The sequence below is a fragment of the Ictalurus furcatus genome, chromosome 16 (assembly GCF_023375685.1).
Source record: "Ictalurus furcatus strain D&B chromosome 16, Billie_1.0, whole genome shotgun sequence".
Taxonomy (NCBI): Eukaryota; Metazoa; Chordata; class Actinopteri; order Siluriformes; family Ictaluridae; genus Ictalurus; species Ictalurus furcatus.
In genome coordinates this window covers 7,359,230-7,374,271 of record NC_071270.1, presented here as the reverse complement: position 1 = coordinate 7,374,271, position 15,042 = coordinate 7,359,230, and the positions used below count along the sequence as shown (strand labels likewise).

Here is a 15,042-nt window from a genome sequence, read left to right as displayed (position 1 = left end):
TTTCACAACAAAGGTAGAAAAGGTTCTGCCATTTTAACAGGGGTCTGTAGACTTTTTATATCCACTGTATGTCCACATATTTATGGACCTGATTGTGTAGTTTTCACTGTCTGTAATTAAAAACATTTTTTATAAAGGTTTATGGTTGAAATCTGTTTCTAAGTCACATGTAAATAGTGAAACTAATGCCAATTTAAACATTTGTCTCTGAATCAAAATGTATTTTTAATAAGTAGCTTTTACTTTAAATAACAAGTAGTTTTCATTTAGAACATATGATAAGCAGCCAAGAAGTGCAGAGCTTCACCATGAATACTGTTAAGAATTTACAATTTAGTCACTGCATACTTCAATGTGTGTGATTTCATATTATACCACAGTGTGGTTCAATTCTCGAATTTGATTGATCATGAGGTGTGCATTATTATTGTACAATGGCACCTCTCTGACAGTAGTTCTGGCTGTAAAATGAACAACAGGTTAATATTAATCCATTAATTCTAATTTGTTTCTATAATAACTACAGGACAGGCTAAAATCAGGCTTCACTAAAATGACAGGTTACTTTTTTTTTGAGAGGGATAGAGAGAGAGATCTTGAATACATCATGGCTGTTTATTGCAGCTATGATGTAGGCAAGAACAGGAACTAACTTGTCTCTCGGATGTTCCACAACATTAAATCTAACAATAAACTGTTAAAATGTGTGATGTATCATTCATTAATAAATTAAACATTGTAATTGTTGGCCAATCATTGTGGTGTAAACAGAGTAACACACTCCAGACCATGCTGTTATGCGTGGTCTGGAGTACTCATGCCTTTTGTTGCAGTAGTGGCACTCTGCTGCATGTCATGCCACATAACTTCCCCCAGCGTGCATTATTTTTGTAACAGTACAGGCTGTTCGTGTGTTCTTTACATTATACACTTCAGTGTTGGAAGGTATCACATGACACCTGCAGTGGGTTATTTTTGTAGAACTGCCTGGTTTCTAATGTGTTGTTCCATGCATGTTAATGTCTTTTTTATTGTTCTAAAATATTAAATATTCGAAAGAAAAACCATGAGCAGGAGTGTCCAAACTTTTGACTGGCAAGCTGCTCATATTGGTTACTGACTATAGACCTTGTATAGTTTTCTTTTCATAAAGTACACAATTCTACTGTAATTAAATGAGATTTGTAGAGGAAACTGTACTTTCCTCTAACTCACAGTACAAAATTTATGGTTAAAGATAGATAGCCAGTTGACAGTCTTTAAACTTGCTGTACAAAACAAAGTGAATTTGTCTTGCTGAAGTGAATGTGCTTCTTAAAGTGCAGATTTTAATTTGATCCTTTCATGATTTGGTGTAGTGTAGCATAATGTAGTAATTTTCATTATGGACATTGGCTCCATCCAATATCTACCATGGTAAATTGTATATTAACAGTGTTTATGTAGTATTTGACCCACTACTTACATACAGTAATATGCAGTTTTGACCATAGCCCTGGCTTTTCTACAGTAGTCCCCTTATTAGTCCACCAAAATTAAAATCAGTCCAAAAAATGCTTTTATACTAACTCAGAATGCACAGTACCAGTGGCATTTCTAAAAATTTTATTTATTTAACACCCCCCCCCCCCCCCAATTCAGGGCCGGGTGGAAGTGGAGGCAGGCAATGAGAACATGAAGTTTGAGACTGGTCCCTTTTCTTATTATGGAGTCATGGCATTAACTACATCATCCTTGGGTGAGTCTTTTTAACATGGACTTCTTGTCTTACATGTTTCTTTTCTTGAGTAGTTCAACTTTTTTGCCAAAGCTACAGTGTGTATGATTGTGGAACTTTGCCCTCTCTGATAGAAAAATGCCATTGCAAGGTACTTGAGGAATAGCATTTCATAACGTGGGTTGTGTTGCGCTCTTCCTCCACTTTGCACGTTATTCTCATGGCTGCAAGTGTGTGCATTTTCATTTTAAGGTTGTGTTCCAAACTGCATAATGCATTCTAACTAGTATGCCTAGTTACAACACCAATGACATGCTCTTTAGTACGGTAATATGCAGTTTGGAATACAGCCCAAGTATACAAACCTCGCAGTTGCTCAGTATTAAAGAAGGGTTATGAGAATAAAATAAGTGTATTGTCCTACATATCCTACAAAATGGTCTAAGTCACCTAATTTTAGATAACTAGCTACAATATAAGCTTTGGTTGAAGGGAACATGTTTGCGCTGGTTTAATCTCACAGCATACTACTCGGGGCCAGACCACACAGTGAATACAGTGGCTTTCCACAAGGTTCTGCACATCTCTATGACTGATCAACACACCTAGCCCACTGGTGGTGTAGTGAAAATGTTGTACACAACACTGTAAAGCCTGATTATTTCAGGCAAGAAAAGGATTGTCACAGCTGCTTAGAAATATCCTATTATAAAGTATTTTTCTCCTTTGGCACAAAAATCACATATGCACTGTAGCTTTAAATATAGCACACTTTGCTTGGAAAAAATATTCTGGTAACACTCCATATTTCTCATTCAGCTGAATTCAAATGGCATTAGGGCATTTAGGACATGATCATAATGGCTGTTCGTTTTAGGCTTTACAAATGTGAATAGCTCTCTTTTTTTTTTGTGATTGAGGCTTTAAAGTTGAGATATGATCGGTCTTATATAAACCTTAGTATTTCAGAGTGACTGGAAGTGATCAGGGTATCTTATGCCAGTGGAGCAAAAGGCTCTATGACTTTATAGACTACAATGTGTGCAGAAAGAGCAAAATCAAGTCTTTATACCATACATATTGCAAAGGTTTAAGACAGAATGCAGGAGCTTTACTTACATCTAGTGTTTGAATCTCAAACAAGTCTTTCCATGCTTCATTTTTAACTGTCACTCGGATTTCACCTCACATGTGTTATGTGCTGAGCATTTGTCAGTGTGTCCACATGTGTTTTTATGTGCACAGTATATGATCAAGATGTTTTTAGATTACTGTACATTTATCTGTTCTGCTTTTGAGGAGATAGACCATAATGTTATCTTAATCCCTTCAAAATGTGTTGATAATTGTTAGCATTTGACTCTTCAGCTTCACTATCTCATACTAAAAATAAATTCCTTATCACAATAAATTAGATGATCGTCTCATTGCAAGACAATATTATATTATATTTCCTCTCTGGGTCTTTAGCAATAATCAGAACTCGGCAAACGTGAAGGCTTGAAAATGTACAATAAAATCCAAAAATATTTTTCTTAAAAGAAATCATCTGCAGTCCACAGTCTGATACAAGATTGACAGAATTAAAGAACCCAGTGCTGAGATTTTTGTTTGTGATGGACCGTTGTTTAAAGATCCTCTCTATGTCTCCTCCCTGACTCCCTCCTTCTCTGCTCAGCTGTCACCCCCCCTCTGTCCCCCTCCGTGGTGCTGCCTCGGCCACGGCGCCTTTCTCTTAAGAGGCTTTCTCTGTTCTCTCGCTTCCCAGGTAAACCCCTGCACATTGGGAGCTAACCCGGGGGGAGGAGGGGTGAGCCAGGTGCCACTAACATGGGTTGGGGCAGTCAGGCAGGGCTTAAATAAATAAACAAACAAACAAAATCACTTTTCCTCATCCTCCCATGAGCCCTCATTCAGCAAGTACATCAGTCAGTGAAACCAGTCCCTCAAATGTAGTTGTTAAAGTGGTTGTTCAAATTATTTAGAGTTTTAAAAAATATATATATATATGTGAGATGTGTGGCTGGGAAACCCCGTCACATAGTGACATTTTGACATTATGTACTATATTGCTCTGAAAACTTTAAGTTTTCATGAATTTAAATGTTTCTGTTTTGCGTGCATCATGAAGACGTAAAGTTGTAGTATTTTAAAAATCTGATTAATCTACTTCTGTAAAGGTTAGAAGGGACAAAATTGTTATAAAGGATCAACTGCAGATTTTTTCCACTGCTGTCTCCACGGTGTCATTGGTGCTATGTGTGCATCATGGATAATTTGGCAGCTGGTATTTAGACCATTTACACACTGGATCTATTAAGGTTGTGTGTGTTTCACAATGGCACATGTGAAAGGCACATTCTGAAGGCAAATTTATAAATAGGCAAAGTTTAAACTAAATTTAAACGGTTCTGCATTTTTGGGGGAAATGTATTTTTGGTTTATCACTTTAAATATGTCAACCTGTTATAGGCAGAAAATTCAGCCACTGCGACAGATATTTTCCCAGACCACCACACATGTATAAATGACTCTTTTAAATGTGGAAGAAAGTCCATGTCAACATCTGCTGATTTATTCATAATTATGTGCTAATGTATTACGGGCAATAGAACATAACATAGGATTGTATGTGTTTAAGTATCATTAATTAAATGTGACTTGCTGGACTTGAGGGCTTTAGCATTGATTCCCTGAATTACACTGGAGTTTTATTTCCCCATTTTCTCCTAAAATCACATGCTCTGCCACAACCTCACACTTCCTTCTTCACCATGCCCTTGCACGAGAATTGATTGTCTAGTCAAACCCGATCATAGAACTATATTCTGCCATGCCTCTCATGTCTCGTGTCAAATAAGTGAAGTGTATCTTAATGTGGTTCAATATGGATGTCAGAGCAAGGCACAGCTTTCAGCCAAATTACAATCAGTAAATTCTCCCATTTTTACTAGTGGCCAAAATAGTGGCAAAAACCTTTTCTCAGTTTTTGTCTGCTCCGTAACTCTTCGTATTTCTTCAGTCAGCACTGATTTTTGTGTATGACCACAGAAATGGCACCGCCATACAGTGGTAATATAGGTAAAAACAGTTACTAACATGACCTATAGAGGGAGCCAGCAGATTAACTCAAAGCATGCACCCTGATCAGCTATAACATTGAACATTATCTTGTCACAGTGGCACCTCTCTGCACGGTAAGACTCAACTCAACTCAACTTGGCTCACTTTACTTTTCTGAGCTTGCTTTTCCACTGCAGTTTTGTGCCATCTCCCATGGGTGCCATCTTCCACTCGCCTTCATGCAGGAATAATGTTGTTATTGAAGCCCTGTATACACGGTCATGCCGTATTCCAAATGCCTTTCCTGTTCACTGAACATGGACCCTGTTAAGGATTTAAGATAATGGCGTTCTAGAACCTACGTAGCGCTTTATATGACTAAGTTAGATTCATCCACAATAGGAGTGAAATTGGTAACAAGTGAGGTATAAAAATTTAAGACAGAAACCTTTGTTGTAATTTTATCTGTAATGAGATAAATGATACATGAGTTTCAGTTAATAGAATATTACCATATGCAAAGTATGTATTAAATGATTAATTAATTTATTCAGGCAAAATACAGAACCACTCGTTAAGGAGAATTCCCTACTCCCTCAGTGCATGGCTCACATTTAGTATCGGCTCGGCTCACTTGGAATCTAAACCGAGGTGGTACTAAAAAAAAATACCAGGTACTATCCACTGTGGAAAGCCCCCAAAAAGCGAGCTGAGTCGAACCGTACCGTGCGGTGGAAAAGTGCCTTTAGGCAGCAAGTGTCAGTTCTCAAAGTCAATGTGTTGGAAGCAGAAAAAATGGACAAGTGTAAGGATCTGAGGAACTTTGACAAGGGCCAAGTTTTGATGGCTAGATGACTGGGGTCAGAGCATCTCCAGAACGGCAGCTCTTGTGGGGGTCATGGTATTCATTGGTTAGTACCTATCAAAAGTGGTCCAAGGAAAGACAACTGGTGAACCAGCAACATGGTCATGGATGTGTATGGAGAGCGAAGGCTAGCCTCTCTCATCTTATCTCACAGAAGAGCTACTGTAGCACAAATTGCTGAAAAGTTTCATTCTGGCTATGATAGAAAGGTGTCAGAACCCACAGTGCATCGCAGCACGCTGCTTAGCCGCAGACTGGTCAGAGTGCCCATGCTGACGCCGTCCACCGCCAAAAGCGCCTACAATGGTCACATGGGCATAAGAACTGGACCATGGAGCAAATTAAAGAAGGTGACCTGGTCTGATGAATCATTTTCTCTTGCATCACATGGATGGCGTGTGCATAGCTTACCGGTAGAGGAGATGGCACCAGGATGCACAATGGGAAGAAGACATGCTGGCAGAGGCAGTGTGATGCTCTGGGCAATGTTCTGCTGGGAAACCTTGGGTCCTGGCATTCATGTGGATGTTACTTTGACATATACCACCCACCTAAACATTGTTTGAAAAAATCTCCAGTCCATGGAGGCCCCACCTCGCAATTTACAGGACTTAAAGGATCTGCTGCTAGCATCTTAATGCCAGATACCACAGCACACCTTCAGATGTCTTGTATTCTCCATGCCTTGATGGGTCAGAGTTGTTCTGGCGGCACAAGGGGGACCTACACAATATTAGGCAGGTGGTTTTAATGTTATGGCTGATCAGTGTAGATGTTTGTAGCAGACATTGTCATGCCATCACCTTGTTGATGTATTCTGTAAATGTTCTAACATATATATTTTGTATTTGTAGTCACTCTAACCATCTGGCAGTGAGGATGATGTAGATTAGTTGAGCTGATCCTCATAAGCATGTGCAACTGATTTGTCTCGATATTGTCATAACATACAATCATCATTTCCCATTTTGTTGATGTTGGTGTTTTCTTGTTACACTTATTCAAACACACAGTAAGTAATACGTGACCCACATTGTGTTTGAGATGGATGTGTGAATATTTTTTACCACCTCTGCTGTTACACACATATTTGTAAAAGTGTCTATCAGCGTGGCAGTTTGAGATGTGTTGGCAGTTCTCAAGCTTTTTTTTCTCAGCTCACTCAGTTTTCTCTGGTTGTTTCAGAATTTCGTTCTCCTTCACACATTAGCGGGCTGAATCGCTCAGCTTCCCTGTGCTACACAGAGAGAGTGGACTCTCTGTCCACCAGTGGCAGCACCTCGCAGCTCAACAGCACCGCCACATCCCAGTACATCCCCGACTTCAATGTGCGTGCCCTCTCAGACCTGCAGTTTGTTAAGGTATGAGTCAAGTTTACACTATATTTCCTGTGATAGCTAAGGATTAAGATTTTCTTTTTATGTAAATTAGTTCCAAATATGATCCAGCCTCAAACCGTGGCATGGCACAAATTCATCCTGATCATATCATAGTATTTCAGTCAAGTGATTTTTTATTTTTTTTTTGGTCATCATATTTGGAAGCGAATTTCTAGCTTCCCTGCAGTAAAACATATTTTTGTTGTGCAGCAGAGAGAGGGTTTATGAGTAAGGCCTGGTTTATACTTCTGTATCTGCATATTTGAACATGCAAGGGAATTGTATGTTAGATTCTTGCACATAATGATGACATGAATGTGCTTGCTAGGGAGCAGAAAATGTAACACTAAATGAACATCTCTGGTTTCACTGCAGACTGAATGGAGAAGAAGTAGTAGATCAGTACTACCAATTTCCTAAGTTACTGAGTCCATGCTGTTAGATATTAAATGTGACCAGATTGGGAATAATTTAGGATTTACAGTAAAAACAAGCATTATAATGCTTATTAAAAAAGAATAAACGAAAAACCCTACTGCATAGTTTATTTTTCAAACTACCCCCAAGCTAAGTAACATGAAGTAAAATGCTATTTTTAGTTTTATACATAGTTATGTTCCTCTGTATAGATAAAATATACTTGCACATGAGCATGAAAGACACCTGGGATTCTTTCATGCTCATGTGCAAGTATGTCTTTCATGCTCATGTGCATCTGTAGAGCTGCTCAAAGTGCAGCTCTACACTTCTCTCTCTTATCTCACTGCAGTTTTGAGATGTGTTGTGCTGGTTATAGCACTGTATCAGAGCAATGCATGGTTTGCAGTCAGATTAAAGAATTAATATCAGTAATATTATTCTTGTGAAGAAGGATCACGGTGTCTCCTCACAGCATTTCTACCTCAACCATTCAGTGTCATTCTGAAGGCTGGTTGACACACAGCACCATAGATGTGCACAACACGTTGTTAGGATTTTCGAGGACTCCACATGATTCTGTTAATAGTGTCTCTGGCAGTAATTGCACATGACTAAACCTATTTTTAAAGTAAATCAAAGTAACATATTAAAAAAATTATCAGAACCTCAAAAAGGTGGGCAGTGCACAATCACAGGTGATGACAGTTAAGGCTTCTCTAAATGCCCACAAGAGGTGAACTTGGGGTAGACATCAGCAGTTTGTTTCCTCTTAACATGAGAATTGTTGGAGGTGCTAGACTGAAGAGGTAGTAGACAAACAAGTGACATGCTGGGATGAAATGGTTCCCAGTCCTGGTTTTGTGCTGCCTTATTGTTTTAACAAACCCTCGTTGACTTCCCCTCTGCCTTGCTCTTGTGGAAATCTCTGCTGCAATGTTAAGGGTTATTCCAATATCTTATCAGCTCGAGGGGAAGAACATGCACAGAAGACTTTATCTGATGCAGTTTATTTCTCAACAACAAAAAGTGAGTAGGAGAAATAGAATTTTAAAAAATTACATTTACATTACATTAAAATTACATTGGACAGCTAGTGAACACTACTAGTTGTCCATGTAATTTACAAGTATGCAGAAGAGTTAGGACAGCAATATGTTTCTTTAGCCTATATACAGTGAGGGAAAAAAGTATTTGATCCCCTGCTGATTTTGTATGTTTGCCCACTGACAAAGAAATGATCAGTCTATAATTTTAATGGTAGATTTATTTGAACAGTGAGGGACAGAATAACAGCAAGAAAATCCAGAAAAATGCATATCAAAAATGTTATAAATTGATTTGCATTTTAATGAGGGAAATAAGTATTTGACCCCCTCTCAATCAGAAAGATTTCTGGCTCCAAGGTGTCTTTTATACAGGTAACGAGCTGAGATTAGGAGCACACTCTTAAAGGGAGTGCTCCTAATCTCAGCTTGTTACCTGTATAAAAGACACCTGTCCACAGAAGCAATCAATCAATCAGATTCCAAACTCTCCGCCATGGCCAAGACCAAAGAGCTCTCCAAGGATGTCAGGGACAAGATTGTAGACCTACACAAGTCTGGAATGGGCTACAAGACCATTGCCAACAGCTTGGTGAGAAGGTGACAACAGTTGGTGCGATTATTCGCAAATGGAAGTAACACAAAAGAACTGTCAATCTCCCTCAGCCTGGGGCTCCATGCAAGATCTCACCTCGTGGAGTTGCAATGATCATGAGAACAGTGAGGAATCAGCCCAGAACTACACGGGAGGATCTTGTCAATGATCTCAAGGCAGCTGGGACCATAGTCACCAAGAAAACAATTGGTAAAACACTACGCCATGAAGGACTGAAATCCTGCAGCGCCCGCAAGGTCCCCCTGCTCAAGAAAGCACATATACATGCCCGTCTGAAGTTTGCCAATGAACATCTGAATGATTCAGAGGACAACTGGGTGAAAGTGTTGTGGTCAGATGAGACCAAAATGGAGCTCTTTGGCATCAACTCAACTCGCCGTGTTTGGAGGAGGAGGAATGCTGCCTATGACCCCAAGAACACCATCCCCACCGTCAAACATGGAGGTGGAAACATTATGCTTTGGGGGTGTTTTTCTGCTAAGGGGACAGGACAACTTCACCGCATCAAACGGACGATGGACGGGGCCATGTATCGTCAAATCTTGGGTGAGAACCTCCTTCCCTCAGCCAAGGCATTGAAAATGGGTCGTGGATGCATATTCCAGCATGACAATGACCCAAAACACACGGCCAAGGCAACAAAGGAGTGGCTCAAGAAGAAGCACATTAAGGTCCTGGAGTGGCCTAGCCAGTCTCCAGACCTTAATCCCATAGAAAATCTGTGGAGGGAGCTGAAGGTTCAAGTTGTCAAACGTCAGCCTCAAAACCTTAATGACTTGGAGAAGATCTGCAAAGAGGAGTGGGACAAAATCCCTCCTGAGATGTGTGCAAACCTGGTGGCCAACTACAAGAAACGTCTGACCTCTGTGATTGCCAACAAGGGTTTTGCCACCAAGTACTAAGTCATGTTTTGCAGAGGGGTCAAATACATATTTCCCTCATTAAAATGCAAATCAATTTATAACATTTTTGACATGCGTTTTTCTAGATTTTTTTTGTTGTTATTCTGTCTCTCACTGTTCAAATAAATCTACCATTAAAATTATAGAATGATCATTTCTTTGTCAGTGGGCAAACGTACAAAATCAGCAGGGGATCAAATACTTTTTTCCCTCACTGTAACTCGAAAGAAATTGAGCATACAAATTGCTAAGGAAATTGCTTTATCTACATTATGCTTTCCGCTACCCACTTCACCCTCCACTTCTTATGTAGCCGTGATATACACTTCTATGTCATGAGAGGAATACATTTTGATTCGTTATTTTTCTTCTTTCCCGCTTTTCCCCAGGTCAACCGTGCTCAGTACCAAAATGGCCTTTTGGCCTCCAAACTGGACAGCACGCCACAGTCCCCGCAGAGCAATCACATTCGATTGGACAGCATGCTTGCACCACCCCTGACTCCACCCACGTCTTCAACGACCTGCAGCACAGCACCGTTAGCACTCAGAGAGGGAACAACCGAGACCACAATGCTGCTAAATGACAAGAACAGCCCGAATAGTCACTGGGCTGCCCAACCACAGTCCTACTCTAACTCCAACTCAAACCTCAACACCAGTACTAACACTAACTCCAGCCCTCACCCTCCATCCAAAAACCACCCTCAGTCACAGAGTTACCATAACAACCCAAACACTCACACACCTCACCTGCACATCCACACCATCTCTCATAGCCACGCACACACAGAGAGCACAATCTGACAAAGCTCATGGGGAGCCCTGGTTGGCGTGAAGCTCTAGAGAGGACCACACTGATCCACAAACATGCACATACACACATACAACTCTGTACGTGTACATGGCCATTTACAAACGATATGCAATCTAACACAGAAGCACTTACGCAGATTAACTTTCAGACGGGCCTTGTATCTCCTCCCTGCATGCCACCTTTTTTCTCCTATGCCCAGTTTTATGGCATTTCAGTGGAATATAGAATGGAGATGTCTACAGCAAAAGTGCAAGAGATTTCAGCTTGTGCATATGTTGTGAAAGAGATCCTACAGGTGTAGTTTGAGATTAAGAAACTCCAAGTTCATTAATAGGTCAGAAGGACCATTGATAGAACTCTATTTTTTATGCTAGAAGTCTACACATTGCATGATGAACACATATGCACATCTCCGTCTTTGATATTTTGGATAAGTGTTTCTGTAGCATGCAATGACCAAAAATGTCATCGAACCACTTGGGCATTTTTGAATGATATAAGAGTGTAACATTACATAAGAAATGATTGCAAGATGTGCACTTTTTATTACCTTTAAGAATCCATACCAAACTTGTTGTATGTCAGCGTTTTATTTCTGTTTTTAGTTTTTGGGTAGTAACAGCATCAGCTGTTACCAAGGCTGTCAGTGGAACCTGTGGTGAACCCTGTTCGGCATAAGCATGAATTTACACTGCTTTACTTGGTTTATCGTCAGTTTTTCATGGATTTATCAGGTTTACAGTACACACAGTGCTTTCTCAAGGTTGATAATATCTCACTTGTCATGCTACAGTTTGGACTGTATATGTCAGCCATAGTTATGCAAATCATTTAAAATATTATATATTTGATACAGTATTTGATATTTATTTAATTGCTTTCAACCATGAAAGCTATGTAACAGACCCAACCACAGCCTATTGCAGGTAAGAATAGAATATATGGTATCAGTAAATTATTAAATATTTATTTGTGCCTAAATTAATGTGTATATAGGATTCCCCTTTTGAACTGGAATTAATGTTTTATGTTCAGATTGTGTCAGTTTGTCAGGGCGCATCTGTATATTGTTCATTTAAGAGGCTAAACCTGGCCAAAACTTTCCAGTATTAAAGCACAGATTTTACCATAATGTGAATTAATATTAGATTTCCCTTGTGGAAGTCATTGTCATTTGAAAACTCCCTGTGCTCTCTCAAATATTGGAGATGGGAGTAAAAATTAGTAATGCATTCCAGACTATGAAAACAGCTATAGCTTTACTGGTGCTGAGACAGAATCCACTGTGACTCAAATCAAACTGTAAATTCAGTGGTTTTTTCTTCCCTCACCTGCCAGACTAAAAACTAGCTGAACTACTGGAAATGTTTAGCTAGACCTGCCTATATAATCTTATGCGAATCAGATTATATCCATGTAGCATGTTCATTAGGACCAGTGATGCATTTGAGTGAGCAGGTTATAAATCATAGTGTGAACTCTGCTCCAGCTTTATTGCTTCCTAATACTACAGTTCTAGCAAAGCGGAAATGCTGTGTTCCACAGCATTAGTGTGTTCAGTTGTTATGACAATGGGAGAATATTTGAATCCTCATGTGAAGTACTCATTACTTTAAGAGAGCCTAGTAACACAGATTGAGGCATCCCTAACAGTTTTGTCATTCATGTTCCAGTCACTCAGTTCATACACTCTTGTTACTTCAAGTTGAAATGTCAATCAGTTGAATCAAGAGCAATGTTTTCTGTTAAATAGTATGTTTTTCTGTTGAATAGTTTGTTTTTTTTTAATATGACTCAAGTTATTTGTGTTTCTATGCCTTTATGACATGTCTAAAAAGCAATAGATAGATTAATGCAAGGGTTCATTTTAATTAAATTGCACAAACAAAAAGTGGTTTATACTTTACCTCAGTTGATATTGCATGTGTAGAATAATTTGCTGCTCTTTTTAATTTAAACCAAAAAGTGAAGTTAAAGGCAAAGTGGCAAATGGGTTTTCATGAGCATATTGATCATGACCATACATTGTTGTTTAACATGCCGAAAGGTACAAGGACACATTTAAATTCATAGGGAAAGACATTGGCCAAAGCTATTTGCACTTTGATCTGCCTGTATCTCGTTTGTTAGAGTAACATTTTGCCCTTGTTAGGCCCTGAGTTGTGGAATGAGACACCCCTGCAGCTCAGAAGTAATTAAATTCCTTTGGTCTAGAGGTCCAGCAGGTAATCTGCTTTTAATATTCATTGGCGCTTTTTGTCAATGACCCTGGTGGGGGGCATTTCACTTTCAAGTGAGTTGTAGCTACCTTTTTCATTGAAGCGTCCTCACTTTGTCCATTTGTCAACATTGAAGGTTAAAGATTATAATTGTATGTATGCAGGTGGGCTGCGGGCTTATTTTCCACTGTGCATGGTTTACTCATCAGTGTTTTTGGCCATGCATCTTGTCTGTTGATGCATGAAACAGTGAAGCTTGTAAACCAGTAAAGCTCCTCTGACTGCTTAGGTATCACATCATTATTTGTAGAAGCATGATTGTCTTCCATTTGCTAGCTATGTATTTTTCATAGCATTATGTTTTCTTCTTCTTCAACAGAACATGTATGGTATTGTGACCACCCCTTTTTTTTGCAGAGCGATGCATTTTAAGTAACTATACAAAACACTGAGTTTGATCATTAATGTCTGTCTGTGTTTATTTCAAGGGAAGAGGGTAATGAGAAAGTGTACTGTACTTCCACTAATGTTTGATTGTTCTATTTAAAGCAGTGTATACGTAGCATTCCATACGGACTGCTGTAGAAGTGAACATGACAATAAATCTGAGACCTCTATTTCTCTATAAAAATGTTCCATCTCCTTTATTTCTTAAGCATTTTAAATTTCTTGTTTTTTTCCTGTACAATATTAATGTAGCATTTTTACTATAGTTGGGCAGTCCTTTGAGAATTGTCGAAGGAAATATGTTCGATGTGTGTTATCTTCCTACCGCTGACCTATTAGTAGATAATATGCACATTGGCTTGTTGTGTAATATTATATGTGAGGGTTATCATTAAAAATGCCATTTCTAATTATTATAGCCTATTGAAGTGCATTGTCCACCTTGTTACCTTACTAAAATAACAGGATTGATGGTAACAGGGCTGACACACCTCCTCATTTGGTGAAGGACCTGGAAGAAGCATAGTATCAATGTCGTTAAGGTTGCATGCATTTTTCAAATACAACTACAATATGTATGAAATAGGGTATGAAATACTTTCTATATGTTTCAAAATATAGTGAACAGGGTTGATATTATATGATTGGTGCTAGTGGTTACACATAAGACAAAACAGGGCTGGAAAACTTACTCATTACAGTTGAATTCCTTGTGAGGAAAATTGTTATTCCCCAAACTTAATTGAAGAATACATTATATATTATGGAATTTTAAAATAAATACAAATGTGGGGAGATACCTATTTTTTTTAATCATTTAGCTATTAAATAATAAGCAAATATGATTAAATACATTATGAAAGAATTAGGACAAGTATGGTTACAGAATAACTATTGAACTTTGAATGCTATTGTTATCCGAATTCTATTACTTTTTTTTTCTGCCAAGATTTGTGCGCTATCTAGTCCCGCAGTTTTCAGGATTTCGAAACAAGACCAGTGCCAGAGCTGGTTTAGAAAGGGGTGCTTGTATACAACTTTTTGATTGTTCATGCGGTTCCAGCGTAACAGCCGTTCAAAATGCTTTTTTCCCATAGGAATGAAAGGGAAAATCACTGGAAAATCATGCAGACCAAACTACATGCACAAACATGAAACTTTGCCATCATGTAGTACTCCCTCCTTCTACTCAGGCAAGAGAGATCAGACTGATCAGCCTAATGGTGGCTCTATAGCACAGCACAGATTTTACACTGTATGCTATATCAAGAACTGCAAGGACCTTTTTTCCCGCTGATTCCTTGGCTAAATCTGAACCAATCTGTAATTAGTTATACCCACTTAGATTTTTTGCTAATTTGCATAATATACAAAACATACTTTTGGGAACTGTTCCCAAAATCTTTGTTCCATCTTCCAAAAGTTGGTGTCAATGGGTTAGCCACCACCTGCCAAACAGTTCTAATGGGGAGGAGTCTAATTCACTGAAACAGCTGTAACTTATATTTCTTTGTATGCACTTGAACAAAACTTGACTGGTATCTTCAGAACAAAG

At 38.9% G+C, this 15,042-nt stretch overlaps 1 protein-coding gene across 4 annotated transcripts in view; it reads left to right on the top strand.

The window, feature by feature from the left end:
• Positions 1-14,869, top strand: part of LOC128620129 (metal transporter CNNM4) — a 40,121-nt gene extending 25,252 nt beyond the window's left edge. For 2 of the 4 annotated variants that reach the window (XM_053644817.1, XM_053644816.1), the window contains 4 exons: positions 1,642-1,738; positions 3,396-3,485; positions 6,831-7,006; positions 10,395-14,869. In XM_053644817.1, coding sequence (XP_053500792.1) covers positions 1,642-1,738; positions 3,396-3,485; positions 6,831-7,006; positions 10,395-10,811 — 780 coding nt within the window. In that variant the 3' untranslated portion in view covers positions 10,812-14,869. The remainder of the gene's footprint in view (positions 1-1,641; positions 1,739-3,395; positions 3,486-6,830; positions 7,007-10,394) is intronic. The other 2 variants (XM_053644819.1, XM_053644818.1) reach the window with 1 other exon arrangement.
• The last annotated feature ends 173 nt before the right edge of the window (positions 14,870-15,042 follow it).